Below are 21,151 nucleotides of genomic sequence, written 5' to 3'. Positions count from 1 at the left end.
ACACTGGTAGCAAAAGAGCACGTGCATTTCCAATATTACTGCATTTCTATTATGAGAAATGCTACAGTCATCGGGAGTAGTGCACCGAATAACGTAACAAAATCCTGATCGTCGATTAATATTAAATTATAATTAATTGACGATCAAGATTTTATCACGTCATTCGGTGCATAAATTCGATGCACTACTCTCGGTGTCCCTATTATTTTCCTTCTACTATTACTACAACGACGAAGTTTCTCCTACCATCATATCCTAAAACGTGAAAATCGTATTTGTTTTTATATAGTTCAAAATTCAATCATATTATATTCAACTCAAAACATTTAACAATTATTTTTTTTTAATAAAAATTTATAAATTAATAAAAACAACATCACTTACCCAAGCAACAACCACCTACCAGCAATCACTGCCAGCCATCAACCACCGTTGCCGCTTGCCGTCGACGCCAGAACGATGCACAATCGATCGAATTTAATCGATCGTGCGTTGATCTGTCTGTTTCCGACCAGATCCACCATGGATCTGGTTAGAAATGGCTAGATCACGGCTAAAGATTTGGCCGTTGACGACAGCCAAACGAAGCTATTATTTGATTGGGTGGTGGTGGTTGGCTTCCGGCAATCAATTGGGTAGATGGGAGTATTTTGTTAATTTATAAACTTTTATTATGGAGGATGTTTAACTAAATTAACAAATGTAGGGAGTTAAAAAATAATCTAAAAATGTTTTCAAAAAATGTACCAAACACATTCTCATAATCTTATCTTATTCAGAATAGAATATTATTCAAAAAAGTGTACCAAACAGAGCTATTATTTGATGAGTAATGCTACATTTACACCACTCTTCTACACCATTTTCATTACATCATGATATGACATATGTCGCAATCACACAAATTCTATTATAATATTAAAATTAAAAATAATTAAAAATTTGTGTGATTGTGACATATGTCATATCATGATGTAATGAATATGGTATAAAAGAATGGTGTAGACGTAATATTACTCTTATTTGATTCAATAAAGATAGGTTGACATTATTTGATTTGATAAAAATAGGCTAACAAACTCTTATCACTAATTTTCTCTCACAAATACGACGTGATAGTTTACAATTGATCAAAACCATTGTTAGACAAACAAGATTCATTATAAACTAATCAATTGCAAACTAATATGTTGTATTTATAAAAGAAAGAAAGTGAGAAAAATTTGTCAAGTAATATTGTTTTATTTGATTATATCCCGAGCGATTATCGTTATAATTTATAAACCCTATATTTGATTTGAACACGTATTTATCATTTTTCGAAAACTCTACTTCCATTACAACCACAGCCATCCACCATTACAGCCTTCCCTAAGAGGCTAAAAATTGAAACATCATAAAACATAATTGGAAAGCAGAGTTTACAAATTTTACCATCAACAGTGTAAAACAAAATTGAAACATCCATTCCAAGGATATAATATTCATCTCTTGTTACAATTAGAACTGACTGGTGACTTCTTTGATAAGAGACATTTCGAAGGTGACAAAAGTTTATAGATACAATATAGAAAAGGAAAGGAGTTAGGTCTTCACAAAAACATGCATTGGCCCCCACATGTTAAGTGTTCTCAATAGTCAACAATCCTCTCTTAAACAAGCAAAACTGCATTTATACAACCATCATTCTCTGGGTTATTTGTCACTTGAGCATATTTCCCTGCATTCATGGACAAACAATAAATAAGCAAAGGTTGTAACGAGAAAGCTAACACCAATACCGGTTCAAGAGTCAGAAATTTAGAATGGAAACTTACCCCACACGACTTTTCCAGCTGGAGTGACCAGACCCAATTCACTGACATTCACCTGAATTCAGAGTAAGAATAAGTTACGAAGTTGCTACAGAGTTAAAACTGGATAATGAAATGGTTTATTATATATTCACCTCGATGATTGTTCCCTTAGTCATAACACCCAGAGAGGTATACATTGGGCCATTAGGATTTTTCTTCACTCCAATGATCTCAAGGTTGAAGGTGCATTTGAGCTCAGGATGTGTTACATGAGCTTTTGTAAAACGCAACCCTGATGGGCGAATGAAACGCTCATACTTTGGAGGTTTTCTTGTAAAACCTGGTCCAACAAACGTAGCCTTAGTGACCATCCTCTTCCACTGCTTGGCTGCAAAAGAAATAACCAGGCAGTAACTGTCAGAGATCATGGAGATATCCTTTAAGCAAATAATTCACCATAATCAACACAACAATACAAACTAAAAAGCAAAAGAATCAGCCTCAAGAACATGGCATACATGCTACTTGCACAAATCAATTTTATGACAGCTATCTCTGACCACATAATATCTACAAGCCAATATTCCAACCAACATTTTAAATTTAACCACCTCAGTCTCATTTCATCAAGGTTCAAATTTTAATTCTATAAAACAACATCTGGTCAACACCTGCAATGTGCTAATTTGAAGTGCCTATTAAAAAAAATGGTTATGATACTTACTTCTTCGTTTACCAGTTCTGATCACTTTAAACATTTCATCTTCTGCCACAGGCCTAACCTGAAAAGAAAAAACTTTTAGTTAAAACATGTAAAGAATTGGCAGTAAAGATCAACATACCTCCCACAAGGGAAAAAAACATGTGCAAGAGAAAATTAAAATCAAGAGAGCTAAATGGAGAGGATAAAGCAAGAAGTAGAATTTTCAACTTACCTTGGGTAGAGGTACCTCCCATTTTCCAGCTTTCTCTTTTCTTTTTTGTTTTATAGTGTTGCTCAGAACCTAAAACAACAAAATGTCAAATTTAACAACAATGTAGACATATGTAGTCTATGAATCTGCATTCATCAATATGCAACGAAAACGTACCTTAGCTCTTGTCGTGTTTTCACGATCAAGCAAATAGGCTGGAACAGCTCCCTCATGAACATCATCATCCACCTTTCTCCGACTTGATGACTCTTCATGCATAGCCAATCTGTATATCCACAAGATAATTATTTATTGATTCCATTCAACAAAGTAATATAGTAATTATAAAGGCCAAGGAAAGCATAAATACATGAAATGACATGAACAATGAAACTCAAGCAAACAGGGGAGTTAGTGTAAATCTAGATATATATAAGGTAACATAAATACATGTGTTTCACACATCCATAGCACGAAATGAAGATAAAAAAACATTGAAAAAAGTAGTAATGAAAGTTAACTAGAACTTCACTAAAAATTAGTTTATATACTAGTGTAAAAACATGGCACCATCAATGTGCAATAAACTTCATCTCTTTAAACTTCAAAAGGTTACATAAGGTCATTTTGAAACAACAAAGAGACAAAAATCTAGGGGCAGAACTCCAATTAACACTTCAAAACAAAGCCTATACCGACTGAAAAAACTCCTCCAACAGCCATACAAATGTATCGGGTATCATTCACGACATCAGAAAATACATTAAAAATGATGAAAATTAAGACTTTTAATACAATCTCCAATTTCATACATTCCCATTTTAATAATAAAAGCTATGTAATCCCTTTAGCACCATACATTCCCCTAACAATCTACACAGTTGTCAACAATTCTCGTAGTTAAAACTTTACATTCAACTGACAACTTTACTATACTTATCAGAAGTTTTAGCTTAAAGTAAGTTTGAATTTCTCGCACTCATAAAATTAGTTCACTCGTAATATAAGTAAAACAAACAAATTATATAAATAAACACTCACGTTCTCTTCATCAGCGCCTTCTCAGCATATCGTTTCTTAGCAAACATCTTGCCCTTTATACCCAAAGACTGACAATAAAAAAATAAAATAAAAATAAAAAAGTAAGATCATAAATAGTTGAAAATTAAAAAAAAAAAAAAAAAAAGTTATCTATATATTAAAAACTCAGGAAATTAAAATACCTTCTGGGCAATTTCAGAGCGCTTGTGAACTTCACGCGCCTCCTTCTTGCGCTTGCGCTCAAAATGATCCAGTCGGTAGCCATGTCGCTTCCGATGAAGCTCAATGTAATCACCTTGCGGCTATTTCAATAAAAAAAAAAAAAAAAAAATTCAAATAAATTAATTCAAACCATAATTAGCCTTTGTGTTTCAGATATTGAAAGCAAGAACGAACCATGTTGACAGCACGAGCGGCGAATCCCTCTCTTTGAGTAATATCACAGCTTAGCTTACAGAGAAACCCCGGGTTAGGGTTTTGATTTGAAAGAGGAGACAAAATGTAGCGCTTGAGTCGGTTTACAAAGTGCGGATCGGTGCAAAATGGGCTGGCCCTTAAAATGGGTCACTTTACAAAAGAACAAGCCCAACTGTTTGGGCTCTGGATATGGATGGGCCGGCCCATAAAAGGTTTCTCAACCCCCTGAGGTTTAATTAAATAATAAAATTTCTCCTAAGATTTCATAAATGACATAATTTTCTTTATGACAGTGAGCTATTAGGGTGTATTTGGTTGGTGGTAATTCCTCATTATTGAGGTCAGTAGTGGATCCATAAATTTTTGTTAGGGTGAGCCAAAATAAAATCTAATTGCATATAACAAATTAGTCGAAATTGTCACAAAAAGAAAAAAAAATTACATATTAATTTTTATTTTTTTTAATTTGAGGGTGAGCCATGGCCCACCCTCAACATTCTCTGGATCCGCCCCTAATTGAGGTAATGTCATTATAAGATTCTAATAATCTTTCAAAACTAATAGTAATTACTATTAGTAATATAAGAGATAATCTGATTACCTCTATTTTCTTAGGCATTTTCAGATTACTTGATAATTTTAATTTTGTTACAATTTTACCCATTATTAATAAAATTTTAAGACAATAATGCCCTTGTTTTAAAAATAATTTACAAAAATACTAATAGACTATTTTATCCTTATATATAAAAAATTTAGGACATAAATACCCCTAAAATTTTTAAAAATTACTCATGGGTGGTGGTCGGATTTGGTCACCACTATCGACAACGATAGAATGGCACATAACTGGTTGTATCTGGCCAACCATGTGCAAGTAAAGCCGTTTCTGACCATGCTAGAAACAACCAAATCTCCACTGTTGCCACCCTCGGTGGTGGTGGCAGGTAGCCAGGTAGTGGCTTGGGATAAGTGGGGGTGTTTTTGTTAAATTTTAAACTTTTTTTATTGCTGCAGTGTTTTAACTAAATCTGAAATGGAGGGGGTTAAAAAAATTATTCAAATAATAATAATATTATTATTATTATATTAATATTTAAAAATAAGGGCAATTTAATAATTTACATAATATACCCATCAATTTATTCCAACCAACCAAACATATTTCTCTAAATATTCCCAGTAATCTTGAAAGTAATCTATCTTTCCATTAATATAACATTCTCAGTAATACAATATTTTCTTAACCAAACACAACCTTAGTATATGTTAAAATTTAGCGTTAAGAACAATAATCCCCCTTAAGTATGATTTAATAAAAAACTCCCTCCTATCATTATAGTAATAACAAACTTCCCCCATCGTTATTTTTTATGGCAAAAAATCATAAATTTTTAACATATCGTTAGGTTATTCATTAACATATCAAATCATAAATTTTAATGGTACTAACAGCATAAGAATTTATGTTATTTCTGAAATCTAAGAAAATATTGTTATTTAATTAAACCTCAAGGGATCAAGCCAAAACCCCAAAAATTATAATATAATGGGTTTATAAACATTTACCTAATTATGCCTTTATCATTTATTTTAACACAAAAAAAATTATCAGTGGCGGTTCCTGTAATTACTATGACTACGGAGGAATTTATTGTTTTATTATACTGAGGACTTGGAAGAACTATTGTTATTAAACCGCCTATAATGGGTTACTTTAAAAAAGCAATAAGCCCAATTGTTGAGGCCGCAATATATGGATGGGCCGATTTTCATCTAATATGGGCCAACCTAAATAATACTTGAACTAAAAGTGCTTTCGTTGTTATAAGAAAATACAAAATCATGTATTTGAAAACGTTTTCTAAAAACAAAACCTAACGACCATTTGGACTCATTTATTAGTATAGAAATTGGATGACCAAATAACCATATTTAAACCTATATTTTGATGAATAGTTTACCCAAAATTGAACCAGCAATAGTACTTGTTGTATAGAAGTTGGGTGAGATAGAGACATCTATAACTTGGTTAGCCGAAAGAATTATTGGGTGCATTTGGTTTATTATTTTGGATAGGATTTTAGAGATAGTATTAGATAGTTGAATATGGTGATTATTACGAGGTAAAAGTTAAAAATTTACAAAAAAAAAAAAACCCCTAGGTTTGCTAATTTAACTAAACACCCCAATATATAAAAATTTTGTGAAATGACAAAAACACCCCCACCCACACACAATGCCAGATTTCGGCCACCACTGTCGAAATCTAGTTGGAATCTGGCGCTACGATGCAGACCGGTCGAATTTGGAAGGACGTGCATCGATCTGGCCTTTTTCGGCCAGATCCACCACGGATTTGGCCAAAAAAGGCCAGATCGATGGCCAGATCTGGCCGTCAACGACTGCAAAAGGCCATTTCCTTGGCCGTCACTGACGGCTAGATCTAGCCTTTTCCGTGTGGATCTGGCTGGAAAAGGCCAGATCGGCAAATTATTAACAAGTTTCGGTCTTTTGTAGGCCGTTGTGACAAATTCTGACTACCACCGATAGTGGTTGTCGAAATCTGGTAACTATAGGTGGGTGGGGGTGTTTTTATTAATTTTTAAACTTTTTTTGGGGGTATTTATGAAATTAATAAACTTAAGGGGTCTAAAATTAATTAAAAAATATAATAGTATTTCCGAAATAATGAAACAAACAAATATTTTGGGAATAAGATTAGGAATAGGGATATAAATATTAAACCAAATGCACCCATTAATTAGGGTCGGTTTGGTTCGTGATATAGAAACAGTTTTTGAAAATTTGTAATTTAATACTTTAAGTTGTATTATTAATAATTTTAGTATTTGAAAATGTGTTTGATGTCTATTAACAAAAGTGCAGCTACGACGGTTAATCATTGCATCCTATAGATTTATATGTCAATAGCCATTTTCGCACCAGAATTTTTTTTTCAGGTAGGTCGAAAATTTGATATGGAGGACAATTCTTTTACATGTCTTGATAGTTCCAAATTATTCTATCTCAATTATGTGGTCCAACAATCTATAGTTTAAACTTGTGACATGCCATAATCAGTAGTAACATATGATTAAGATTTAAGAACCACTACATTTTTTTTTTGGTATTAATTACCAATATTGTAAATTGTAAAACTTAGATCAGAAGAAGATCCAAATTTTAGATACAACTCGATAACAATGCTGCAAATAGGTGTGGGTTTATTGTCTCAACAATGATATGTAGATGAGGCTTATCTCTTCAATAATGGACCAAAAAGATTGGTGGTCTCAAAAGAGAGAAAGAATATGTTTCATATTGTCATTTTGCTACTTAGCTGGCTTATCCATCAGGGTTCATTACATTGCAAACTAGAAAATAAAATAAAATACATTTTAATTTAGTTTTAATTAGCTAGCATGTGGCCAGGGACATTTACCCGAGCCTTTATCGAGAATTAGTCTCACACATTCGAATGTGGAAACATCTTGAAGCTTTCACCGAAAAAAAAAAAAAAGCATATGGATTTTTTTAGATATTTTTATTATTAAAATCGAAACTTTATGTAAAGTTTAATGAATCATACATCTTACAAATAATTAAATTATAACAGTTCATATGAGGTCACATGATATGGTGGTTTTTTTTTTTCTTTTTTTTTTTTTATGGTTAATGAGTGTATTTTCTGGGTAATTAATTAAGACATTGAAATTGTGTTAATTAATTAAAGACTTGATTTTATTTTATTTGATAACAACATTAATTTGCCCATGCCATGCCCATTTTTAAATTCCTAATTTTTGCCGACCCATAATGTTATGTTTTGGATCTCCCTCCTTTACTTTATGTTTAAAACAAGAAATTGAAACATCTTGATTTCGTTTTCAAACTTATATATTTAAATCAATTATCTTCGATGTTTCAAATTTTAATATCATTTCATGTTTATAAAAAGAAATTAAACGGTTCAAGATTCTTTTTCAATTCTAATTTAATCGTCTTTGATCTTTCAAATATTAGTAAGAGCGAGATTTGATTTTAAAACTCCCAATACATTCACAATACATAATTAATGGATCAATATCTTCTTTTTTAGAGTATTTTATTGGTTTCTTTTGAAGCTTTTAAAAAAAATAAAAAAATAAAAAAATATTATTGTTTTATTTTTCCTTTCATCAATAGTCTCGCTGGACAAAATTTATGAAACTTCCCTATAATGATTTTCAAAATCATAAATTCATTTTCTAATAATTTCCATGAGAGGTAGAATGAAATTTCCCAATTTCTAATTTAGTATACAAAACTTGTGCTAGATTAGGACAATTAAATGGTTGAATTTTATGCACCAATAATAAGTAAGAAGTAATCCGTCCTAATTCATTTAATCTTTTAACTCTTAACTATGTAACTATCGTTTTAATTTTATGGTACAAGTGCTTTAACCAAACATAAGGAATTTTTATAAATATTGTTAAGTTATCATTTGATTTAAAAGTTTTTTTTTTTTTTTAAATAGCGTGTTCGAACCAACTTGCATACATTTTGACTAATTCCTGTAGGTAATTAGTACAACCTCTCACCGCTATGATCACCTGCTTAAATCTTCTGTTATGATCATTTGTTTAAATCTTGGGAGTTAGAGGGATTCAAACCAGTGGCTATATACCTTAACCATACAATTTAACGCTTGTCCTACCACTTGAGCTACCCAATAATGAGTGATTTAAAAGTTTAAATTATTAGAAAAATATTTAACATTAATATTTAAGTCTAATAGGTCATTTCATGTGAAACGTGAATCCAATTTTAAAGACTAATAAATCTGATGAAAAATCGACCCGAGACTTATATTAATAACTCAACATTAATATTTCAGTCAACCAAATATAAAATATTGATTAAAAGAGTTGTAAAATTAATTTAAATAATTCTCCTTCCTAACCTAGAAACCTTCGATAAGAGGATCAACATAGAGCTTCTAACCAAAATTCCAAATTTCTAGGTAGAAAAGTAACCCGTCCGGCCCGGCCCGGGTTACGAAGTTTGGTGGGCCGGGCCTAACCCGCCCGCCAACAAAGGCAGGCCGGGTTAGGCCTGCCATTTTGGAGAAAATGATTTGCCCGGCCCGGCCCGCCAACCCTAACCCGCGGGGTTAGCCGGTGGTCCAGGTCGGGTTAGCCCGATTTTCTTATTTTTTTTGTTTTTTAAATTTAACTTTTCAAATAAATAATTATAAATATAATTATTTTTAGTTAACTTTTCAAATATCAATAATTCAATTCAATTCAATTTTTTTTTTTTTGTTAACATTTCAAATATTAATTCAATTTTAATATAATAAAATTGTATTATAAGAAATATTATACTTATTCATTTATCAAAAAATAAAATAAGAAATTACAACAATTATTGCCTCGTTAAAAACCTCATCAAGAAAAACCCAATGGGAGAAAAACTTGGTAAAGAAAAAAGAGTGCAATAATTGACAATTAATTTACAAATTACATTTTACAAAAAAATATTCCTTACAATTTCTTTCTTTTAATTCTTAACAATTATTTTTATGTTACTATTATTTTTGTATATTTAATTATTAATATTGAGAAATAATCTTTTTATTATTAACTATTAATGATAGCTTAGAATATATGCTAATTTAATAAATTAAACATTTAATAAATCAGTAAACATTACATCTAATAAAATGTCAAATATCATAAACAACAACACAAAGTAAAAATTTCATATTGATAGTAATTTAATTTTCCAAATTGGATATTCTTCCCAAAAGTCATTATGCATTCGAAGAGCATGATAAGCCGTTCGTATCCTTGATTTGTCTATGTCAAACAAGAAATTTTTGAAATCGGGCATTTCCTCTACCACAATTTCACTTTGAAAGTTTATGCTTCTATCTGATTCTCAATCGGTGCATTAACATCACGATCATTCCGCAATGATCATGTTGTGGCATGATATATACGCAGTCATTATATCATGTAATCATTTTTTTCCCAAATACGGTGTAATACTTTTTTTTCCCAAATACGTTGTGTCCCTGCCACAATTGCAAATCACGTATGAAGAACTTTAATCGCACGTTCCACATCTTTTCTACATCCTTCTTGTTCATTGCAATATTTTTTTTTGGACCATTATGGATTGTGATAGTTTGTAGCGAAGAGACCATTTTTGGTATATACCATAAGCTAAATCAATAACTTATTTATACTCTTTTCCTAATGTATATGACCAGAATAGCAAACCTTGAGCGAGGTTGACAAATAGATGAATGCCTCCACCCTTATGTAATTGTTGAAACCAAAAAATGCATGTCATATCATGATCATAATCAGCTATAACCTCGGAATATAGTTGGGGTCCACTACAACTAGCTATTGCCCTGACCAAGCCGTTGAACATTTTTTCACTTCCAGTGCATACAATTTAGACTACCCACATTCTTGGAAAACCACATTATTCACCAATATAAGTAGGTTGACAACATCATTAGCATTAATGATCTTAGATACCGCTCGCAAATACCTCAACAATAACACGACAAAATCTCTTCGGACTTTCAATGTTATAAAGACTCACCTATTTTAATATACTCATCAGTAGCATCGACTAGTAGACCATATGCCAACATCTGGAACACGATTATTATTTTTTAAAAGCAGAACATCTGAGTCTACCAATCTCATCCCTTCGTTGTATAAAGTATTATCATGACTTTTCACAAACATCAACAATACGAATGAATAAACTTTGAGACATTCAAATCGTCGGCGAAACATGAAATTATAATACCGTTGATTATTGGCAAAATAATTGCTGACAGATTGCAATCAGCCATTTTTCCAATTGAGATTGATGACTATATGACCAAGATTGATCCTATACAAATCACTTGGTTGTTTTGTTGATTAAGATAGTGAATGAAGAAGAGGTTGTTGTTAGTTCTCATGCTAAGATTGCTTCTTACTCTACATTAATCGCTTCAACATCATTCATCATCATTGCATGTCATCATTTTCATTTTCTCGAAAAATGAGACAAAATTGAAAGATGATATATGAATGGACCTCCTACACTGAAATTCATTATTGTAGATAGATAAATTGAATGATTAAGAAGTTTATTGGTAAACCTTTATAATTGAAAAAGATACTATTCTATATATATATATGATTAAAAAATGATTTTGTCTTATTTCAAATATGTATTGTGCATTCAAGCCTTTGAATTTTTGTGTCTTATTCAAAAAAATGTATTTGTTTCATTCAAGCTTTTTGAGATTTATGGCTTATTTTTCAAAAGATGTATTGTTTAATTTAAGCTTTTGAGATTTGTATCTATTTATAAAGATATATTGTTATTCAAGCTTTGAGATTTAGCTTATTTCAAAACTATTCAAGCTTTAATATTTGTGTCTTAATTCAAAAATGTATTGTCCTAAGTATAGGCCACACATAATCAAATCTAAAACCTTTCTTATAACTTTTCTTATGCTAGACATTTTGGCTCGAGTCAACTACAAAATGATATCATGTAACGTTAAATCAAAATGGACATACATATTTTGAAATAAACACAAATCTTAAAAGCTTGAATGGACAATATTTTTTTTTTAAATAGCCACAAAACTCAAAAGCTTGAATGAACATATAACTTTTGAATAAGACACAATCTCAAAAGCTTAAATGAGCCATGCATCTTTTTGAAATAAGACAAATCTTAAAAGCTTGAATGGACAATACATCTTTTGAAATAAGCTACAAATCTCAAAAGTTTGAATGGATTACTTTTTTTTGAATAAGATACAAATCTTAAAGCTTGAATAGACAGTGCATCTTTTGAAACAATACAAATCGTTTTTTTTTATCATATCAAAATAATTTTTTATCTAGAATAGTATCTTCTTCATTCATTATAAAAGTTCACACCAAATCAACTTCCTAATCATTCACTTATCTATATATCTACAAAGATGAATTTCAATGTTGAAGTCAATCTCATTTATCATCTTCTAATTCATCTTCATTTTTGAAGTGAAACGATGACGTTAATTGATGAATGATGTTGAAGCAATTAATGTAGAGCAAGAAGCAATCATTCGTATGAGAGCTAACAACACACCTCCTCCAATTCACTTCTTCAATCAACAAAATAACTAGGTGATCCATATAGAATCAATTCCTAATCATTAGTCATCAATTACGATCGGGAAAATGTTGATCGCAATCTGTTCAACAATTTTTTGCCGATAATTCACGGTATAATGGTTTCATGTTTCGTCAACAATTTTGAATGTCTCGAAGTTTATTCATTCGTATTGTTGTTGTTGTGAAACGTCATGATAACTACTTTATACAACGAAGGGATGAGATTGGTAGACTCAGATTGTCTGCTTTTAAAAAATAACAACGTTTCCAGATGTTGGCATATGGTCTACCAGTAATACTACTGATGAGTATATTAAATAGGTGAGTCTATAACAATTGAAAGTCCGAAGAGATTTTGTCATGTTGTTTGTGAGGTATTTGTAGAGCGGTATCTAAGATCACCTAATGCTAATGATGTTGTCAACCTACTTCATATTAGGAACAACGTGGTTTTCCAGGAATGTTGGTGCCTAAATTGTATACACTGGAAGTGAAAAATTGTCCAACAGCTTGGGCAGGACAATATGCTAGTTGTAGTGGATCCACAACTATTATTCTCAAGGTTGTGTTGATTGATCATTGATATGACATGCGTTTTTTTGGAGTATCAGGTTCCAATAATGACATTAATGTGTTGGAGGCATCTCATCTTTTGTCAACCTCGCTCAAGGTATTACTCCCCCTGCTCATTATATCATTCAGGAAAAGAGTATAATATGGGTTTATTATTTAGCTTATGGTATATACCTAAAATTGTCTACTCTCGTACAAACTATTCACAATCCATATGGTCCCAAAAAAAAATTATTTGCATGAAACAAGAAGGATGTAAAAAAGATGTAGAACGTGCGATGGAGTTCTCCAATCGCGGTTTGCAATTGTGGCAGGACAACCATTTTGGAAATAATGTATTACATGATATAATGACTACGTAATATCATGCACAATGATATTCGAGGATGATTGATGTTGTGCACCGATTGAGAATCAGATAGAAGCGCCAACTCTCAAAGTTGAAATTGTGGTAAATGAAAATGTCCGATTTCAAAATTTTATTGTTTGACATAGACAAATCAATGATACGCAGACTCACCATGCTCTTTCGAAATACATTAATTGATCATTTGTGGGAAGAATATACTATTTGGAAAATTAAATTCTATCAATATGGAATTTTACTTTTGTGTTGTTTTTATATTTTTTGTGGTATTTATATTAGATGTTGTTTTATATTGAATGCAATGTTACATTGATTAATAAATGGCAATAGTACACTTAAAACTCAATCTTACAATTTTCTCTTACAACCCAAACGTGACAACTCGTAATTGGTCAGCTTAATGGGTCTCGCTTGTCCAACAATGAGTCTCACCACCCAATTATTATCACGTCAAGTTATAAGAAAAAGTTTATAAATTGGATTGTGAGCTAATTTTTATTGTTTAAAATGTCTAATTTTATTAAACTAGATAATATTCTAAGTTATTATAGTATTAATTAATAAAATATATTATTCATAATATTTAATTAATATATACAAAATAATTAATAATAAAATAATATTTGAGAATTATAGAAAGAAAGAGGTATTCTAAAGAATATTCATTTTAGTGTAATATTTGGTGCATGTATAGAAAAATGATGTGAAATTCCACCACTAGACCATCTTCAACCATAACACACAAATTGGTGTAACTTTCACATCAATATTGGTGTAACTTTCATACCATTTTACTATTGCATCTTCAACCTATTACACCAAATATTACACCAAAAAGAATATCTTTAGAACATTCTTTTTTTGCACTTTTATTATTCTCAACAATTAATTTATTTCACTATTATTATTTTTGTATATATTAATTAATTATTGGAATAATATTTTTATTAATATAATAACTTTGAAATTTATCTAATTTATAAATTAAGAGCATTTATTAAGTCGAATTAACGTTACATTTAATATAAAACAAAAATTACATCTAATATAAATGCCAAAAAAAAAAAAAAAACAGGTCAAAGATCTCAAAATAGGAAAAACGATGAAGAAGTTTCAAATCAAATTGAAACTATTAAGAAGAAATCTATAGTTCGCTGAAATTTTCAATCAGGCAACTTAGATAGGGCACAAATTATACGAATTTGGATGTCCTATTGGAGATGCCCGTAGATATTGTGGTATATAGCTATTCCATGAACTCTGAATTTCTTACAATTAACATGATAAAAGCATCTTCAAATGACTCTTTATATGACTCAAACTCTTATTATAAAGAGTTTAATTAAAAAATAAAAATTTTAATAACTCTTTACTTTTTAAATAAAATTAAAGACTTTTATCTATTTTATTTAATAATTACAATTTTTTATATTTATTATTAATTTTTTCTATCTTATTAAGTGTCTCTCCTATTTATTAAATATAATGTAAAAATTATTACATTTGGATATAAATTTTTGTTTTTTAAATTAATAAATGTGAATAATACCCTTTAAAAATAAGAGTATGATAAGAGATTTATAAGGTACGGAACACTTTTGATCGCTTTTAACACCCAGCAGATTTCTTTGACCTCTCTGACATCTGGCCTGGCTTTGAGGTTTTTGGATTATTTCAGGAAACTCAGCCACAGCAGGTGGCCCAGGTCTACCAAAGTTGTATGGAGTTTCAGAAGAGTGAAACAACAAGAAACTGGCAGTATTTGAATTCATTCTATTAAGCCTATGAAATCACTTCAACACAGAAATGTAATTCTATTAGCACCCAAGTTATAATAATTCCCACCCTGAAATCTATCAGGTATAGCTGGCTCATTTGTGTAATCAATGACCCAAAAAAATAAAAAATAAAATAATTAAGAAAGGCACACCTATCATGAATCATCTTTATCAGTCTGGACACTGCGAGCCTTTTGATCAGTTCCATTCCCCTACATATCCAAATAATGTGCTTTCCTGAAATATCAAAAAGAAAGTAGCATAATGTTAAATTAATTCATTAAGGAATATTATTATGGAAGTACCATAAAGGTTAAAATCCTATAAAACAAGTGCACTAAAAACATCCAAATTCATCTGGGAAAGGTTCACTTATAATGAGCCTAAGTATGAACATGAATAAAACCAGAGTTAAGCACGCAGAGCTAGTATTTTATCCACGGCAATGAAGATCCCCGGAGACAAAGTCAACCACAGGTCCAAGCAGCGCCTGTTTTGGTTGTTTGTCTCCGGTGATCTGCGCAAGCGAGGGAGAGAGAAAAGGTTTAGTGAAAGACAAAGGGAGAGAGGGCAAATATATCAGCGAGGAAAAGCGGGAGGGCGGGCTGTGATGCGGGAATTGGGTGGTAAAAGTAGGCATATATAGGGAGGTAATTCTATAAATATATAATATATCAAGGGCAGTATGGGACAGAGAAAGGCCCATCCCTAGACCCTAGTCTCGCAAGTCACACTGGTAGCAAAAGAGCACGTGCATTTCCAATATTACTGCATTTCTATTATGAGAAATGCTACAGTCATCGGAGTAGTTGCACCGAATAACTAACAAATCCTGATCGTCGATTAATATTAAATTATAATTAATTGACGATCAAGATTTTACACGTCATTCGTTGCATAAATTCGATGCACTACTCTCGGTGTCCCTATTATTTTCCTTCTACTATACTACAACGACAAAGTTTCTCCTACCATCATATCCTAAAACGTGAAAAATCGTATTTGTTTTTATATAGTTCAAAATTCATCATATTATATTCAACTCAAACATTTAACATTATTTTTTTTTAATAAAAATTTATAAATAATAAAACAACATCACTTACCCAACACAACCACCTACCAGCAATCACTGCCAGCCATCAACCACCGTTGCCGCTTGCCGTCGACGCCAAACGATGCACAATCGATCGAATTTAATCGATCGTGCGTTGATCTGTCTGTTTCCGACCAGATCCACCATGGATCTGTTTTAGAAATGGCTAGATCACGGCTAAAGATTGTGCCGTTGACGACAGCCAAACGAAGCTATTATTGTTTGGGTGGTGGGTGGTTGGCTTCCGGCAATCAATTGGGTAGATGGGAGTATTTGTTTATTTATAAACTTTTATTATGGAGGATGTTTAACTAAATAACAAATGTAGGAGTTAAAAAATATCAAAAATGTTTTCAAAAAATAATGTACCAAACACATTCTCATAATCTTATCTTATTCAGAATGAATATTATTCAAAAAAGTGTACCAAACAGAGCTATTATTTGATGAGTAATGCTACATTTACACCACTCTTCTACACACTTTTCATTACATCATGATATGACATATGTCGCAATCACACAAATTCTATATAATTAAATTAAAAATAATTAAAAATTTGTGTGATTGTGACATATGTCATATCATGATGTACGAATATGGTATAAAAGAATGGTGTAGACGTAATATTACTCTTATTTGATTCATAAAAGATAGGTGACATTATTTGATTTGATAAAATAGGCTAACAAACTCTTATCACTAATTTCTCCTCACAAATACGACGTGATAGTTTACAATTGATCAAAACCATTGTTAGACAAACAGATTCATTATAAACTAATCAATTGCAAACTAATATGTTGTATTTATAAAGAAAGAAAGTGAAAAAAATTTGTCAAGTAATATTGTTTTTATTTTTGATTTATCCCGAGCGATTATCGTTATAATTATAAACCCTATATTGATTTGAACACGTATTTATCATTTTTCGAAAACTCTACTTCCATTACAACCACAGCCATCCACCATTACAGCCTTCCCTAAGAGGCTAAAAATTGAAACATCATAAAACATAATTGGAAAGCAAGTTTACAAATTTTACCATCACAGTGTAAAACAAATTGAAACATCCATTCCAAGGATATAATATTCATCTCTTGTTACAATTAGAACTGACTGGTGACTTCTTGATAAGAGACATTTCGAAGGTGACAAAAAGTTTATAGATACAATATAGAAAGGAAGGGAGTTAGGTCTTCACAAAAACATGCATTGGCCCCCACATGTTAAGTGTTCTCAATAGTCAACAATCCTCTCTAAACAAGCAAAACTGCATTTAACAACCATCTTCCCTGGGTTATTTGTCACTTGAGCATATTTCCCTGCATTCATGGACAAACAATAAATAAGCAAAGGTTGTAACGAGAAAGCTAACACCAATACCGGTTCAAGAGTCAGAAATTTAGAATGGAAACTTACCCCACCGACTTTTCCAGCTGGAGTGACCAGACCCAATTCACTGACATTCACCTGAATTCAGAGTAAGAATAAGTTAAAAGTTGCTACAGAGTTAAACTGGATTATGAAATGGTTTATTATATATCACCTCGATGATTGTCCCTTAGTCATAACACCACAAGGAGGTATACATTGGGCCATTAGGATTTTTCTTCACTCCAATGATCTCAAGTTGAAGGTGCATTTGAGCTCAGGATGTGTTACTGAGCTTTTGTAAAACGCAACCCTGATGGGCGAATGAAACGCTCATACTTTGGAGGTTTCTTGTAAAACCTGGTCCGACAAACGTAGCCTTAGTGACCATCTCTTTCCACTGCTTGCTGCAAAAGAAAATAACCGGCAGTAACTGCAAGAATCATGGAGATATCCTTTAAGCAATAATTCACCATAACAACACAACAATACAAACTAAAAAGCAAAAGAACAGCCTCAAGAACATGGCATACATGCTACTTGCACAAATCAATTTTTGACAGCTATCCTGACCACATAATCCTACAAGCCAATATTCCAACCAACATTTTAAATTTAACCACCTCAGTCCATTTCATCAAGGTTCAAATTTTAATTCATAAAACAACATCTGGTCAACACCTGCAATGTGCTAATTTGAAGTGTCTATTAAAGAAATGGTATGATACTTACTTCTTCGTTTACCAGTTCTGATCACTTAAACATTTCATTCTGCCACAGGCCTAACCTGAAAAGAGAAACTTTAGTTAAAACATGTCAAGAATTGGCAGTAAAGATCAACATACCTCCCACAAGGGAAAAGACGTTGCAAGAGAAAATTAAATCAAGAGAGCTAAATGGAAAGGATAAAGCAAGAAGTAGAATTTTCAACTTACCTTGGGTAGAGGTACCTCCCATTTTCAAGCTTTCTCTTTTCTTTTTTGTTTTATAGTGTTGCTCAGACCTAAAACAACAAAATGTCAAATTTAACAACATGTAGACATATGTAGTCTATGAATCGGCATTCATCAATATGCAACGAAAACGTACCTTAGCTCTTGTCGTGTTTTCACGATCAAGCAAATAGGCTGGAACAGCTCCCTCATGAACATCATCATCCACCTTTCTCCGACTTGATGCTCTTCATGCATAGCCAATCTGTATATCCACAAGATAATTTTATTGATTCACAACAAAGTAATATAGTAATTATAAAGGCCAAGAAAGCATAAATACATGAATGACATGAACAATGAAACTCAAGCAAACAGGGGAGTTAGTGTAAATCTAGATATTATAAGTAACATAAATACATGTGTTTCACACATCCATAGCACGAATGAAGATAAAAAAACATTGAAAAAAGTAGTATGAAAGTTAACTAGAACTTCACTAAAAATTAGTTTATATACTAGTGTAAAAACATGCACCATCAATGTGCAATAAACTTCATCTCTTTAAACTTCAAAGGTTACATAAGGTCATTTTGAAACAACAAAGAGCAAAAATCTGGGGCAGAACTCCAATTAACACTTCAAACAAAGCCTATACCGACTGAAAAAACTCCTCCAACAGCCATACAAATGTATCGGGTATCATTCACGACATCAGAAAATACATTAAAATGTGAAAATTAGACTTTTAATACAATCTCCAATTTCATACATTCCCATTTTATAATAAAAGCTATGTAACCTTTTAGCACCATACATTCCCCTAACAATCTACACAGTTTCAACAATTCTCGTAGTTAAAACTTTACATTCAACTGACAACTTTACTATATCTTATCAGAAGTTTTAGCTTAAAGTAAGTTTGAATTTCTCGCACTCATAAAATTAGTTCACTCGTAATATAAGTAAAACAAACAAATTATATAAATAAACACTCACGTTCTCTTCATCAGCGCCTTCTCAGCATATCGTTTTCTTAGCAAACATCTTGCCCTTTATACCCAAAGACTGACATAAAAAAAATAAAATAAAAATAAATCATAAATAGTTGAAAATTAAAAAAAAAAAAAAAAAAAGTTATCTATATATAAAACTCAGGAAATTAAAATCCCTTCTGGGCATTTCAGAGCGCTTGTGAACTTCACGCGCCTCCTTCTTGCGCTTGCGCTCAAAATGATCCAGTCGGTAGCCATGCGCTTCCGATGAAGCTCAATGTAATCACCTTGCGGCTATTTCAATAAAAAAAAAAAAAAAAAAAAAAATCAAATAAATTAATTCAAACCATAATAGCCTTTGTGTTTCAGATATTGAAAGCAAGAACGAACCATGTTGACAGCCGAGCGGCGAATCCCTCTCTTTGAGTAATATCACAGCTTAGCTTACAGAGAACCCCCGGTTAGGGTTTTGATTTGAAAGAGGAGACAAAATGTAGCGCTTGAGTCGGTTTACAAAGTGCGGATCGGTGCAAAATGGGCTGGCCCTTAAAAGGGGTCACTTTACAAAGAACAAGCCCAACTGTTTGGGCTCTGGAATGGATGGGCCGGCCCATAAAAGGTTTCTCAACCCCTGAGGTTTAATTAAATAATAAAATTTCTCCTAAGATTTCAAAATGACATAATTTTCTTTATGACAGTGAGCTATTAGGGTGTATTTGTGTTGGGTAATTCCTCATTATTGAGGTCAGTAGTGGATCCATAATTTTTTGTTAGGGTGAGCCAAAATAAATCTAATTGCAATAACAAATTGTCGAAATTGTCACAAAAAGAAAAAAAAATTACATATTATTTTTATTTTTTTTTAATTTGAGGGTGACATGGCCCACCCTCAACATTCTCTGGATCCGCCCCTAATTGAGGTAATGTTCATTATAAGAATTTCTAATACTTTCAAACTAATAGTATTATACTTAGTAATATAGAGATAATCTGATTCCCTCTATTTTCTTAGGCATTTTCAGATTACTTGATAATTTTAATTTTGTTACAATTTTCACCATTATTAATAAAATTTTAAGACAATAATGCCCTTGTTTTAAAAAAAATTTACAAAATACTAATAGACTATTTTATCCTTATATATAAAAAATTTAGGACATAAATCCCCCTAAAATTTTAAAAATTACTCATGGTGTGGGCGGATTTGGTCACCACTATCGCAAACGATAGAAGGGCACATACTGGTTGTATCTGGCCAACCATGTGCAAGAAAGCCGTTTCTGACCATGCTAGTAAACAACCAATCTCCACTGTTGCCACCTCGGTGGTGGTGGCAGGTAGCCAGGTAGTGCTTGGGATAAGTGGGGGTTTTTTTTGTTAAATTTTAAACTTTTTTTATTGCGCAGTGTTTTAATAAATCTGAAATGGAGGGGGTTAAAAAAATTATTCAAAAATAATAATATATTATTATTATTATATAATATTAAAAAAAGGGCAATTTAATAATTTACATAATATACCCATCAATTATTTCCAACCAACCAAACATATTTCTCTAAATATTCCCGTATTCTTGAAAGTAATCTATCTTTCCATTAATATAACATTCTCAGTTACAATATTTTCTTAACCAAACACAACCTTAGTATATGTTAAAATTTAGCGTTAAGAACAATAATCCCCCTAATATGATT

General features: G+C 31.6%; 1 protein-coding gene and 1 pseudogene across 1 annotated transcript; both read right to left on the bottom strand.

The window, feature by feature from the left end:
• Positions 1-1,404: 1,404 nt before the first annotated feature.
• Positions 1,405-4,237, bottom strand: LOC116134305 (ribosome biogenesis protein NSA2 homolog). The gene is made up of 9 exons (XM_031419993.1): positions 4,148-4,237; positions 3,934-4,053; positions 3,752-3,819; positions 2,888-2,996; positions 2,732-2,800; positions 2,521-2,578; positions 1,949-2,184; positions 1,818-1,869; positions 1,405-1,720 (listed from the first exon to the last, which is right to left on the bottom strand). Exons 1-9 carry the CDS (start codon positions 4,148-4,150, stop codon positions 1,653-1,655), a joined length of 783 nt encoding a protein of 260 aa, XP_031275853.1. The 5' UTR covers positions 4,151-4,237; the 3' UTR covers positions 1,405-1,652.
• A 13,158-nt stretch (positions 4,238-17,395) lies between these two features.
• LOC116134219 lies at positions 17,396-20,745 on the bottom strand (annotated as a pseudogene).
• Between the last annotated feature and the right edge of the window lie 406 nt (positions 20,746-21,151).

The sequence above is a fragment of the Pistacia vera genome, unplaced genomic scaffold, assembly GCF_008641045.1.
Source record: "Pistacia vera cultivar Batoury unplaced genomic scaffold, PisVer_v2 Contig284, whole genome shotgun sequence".
NCBI lineage: Eukaryota > Viridiplantae > Streptophyta > Magnoliopsida > Sapindales > Anacardiaceae > Pistacia > Pistacia vera.
This window is presented reverse-complemented; position numbering and strand designations above follow the sequence as displayed.

Coding starts and splice junctions, on each gene's coding strand:
- LOC116134305 (XM_031419993.1), bottom strand. Junction 2,185..2,520: donor CAGAACTGGTAAACGAAGAA/GTAAGTATCATA, acceptor TTTCTTTTGCAG/CCAAGCAGTGGAAGAGGATG. Junction 1,721..1,817: donor AGCTGGAAAAGTCGTGTGGG/GTAAGTTTCCAT, acceptor CCATGAATGCAG/GGAAATATGCTCAAGTGACA.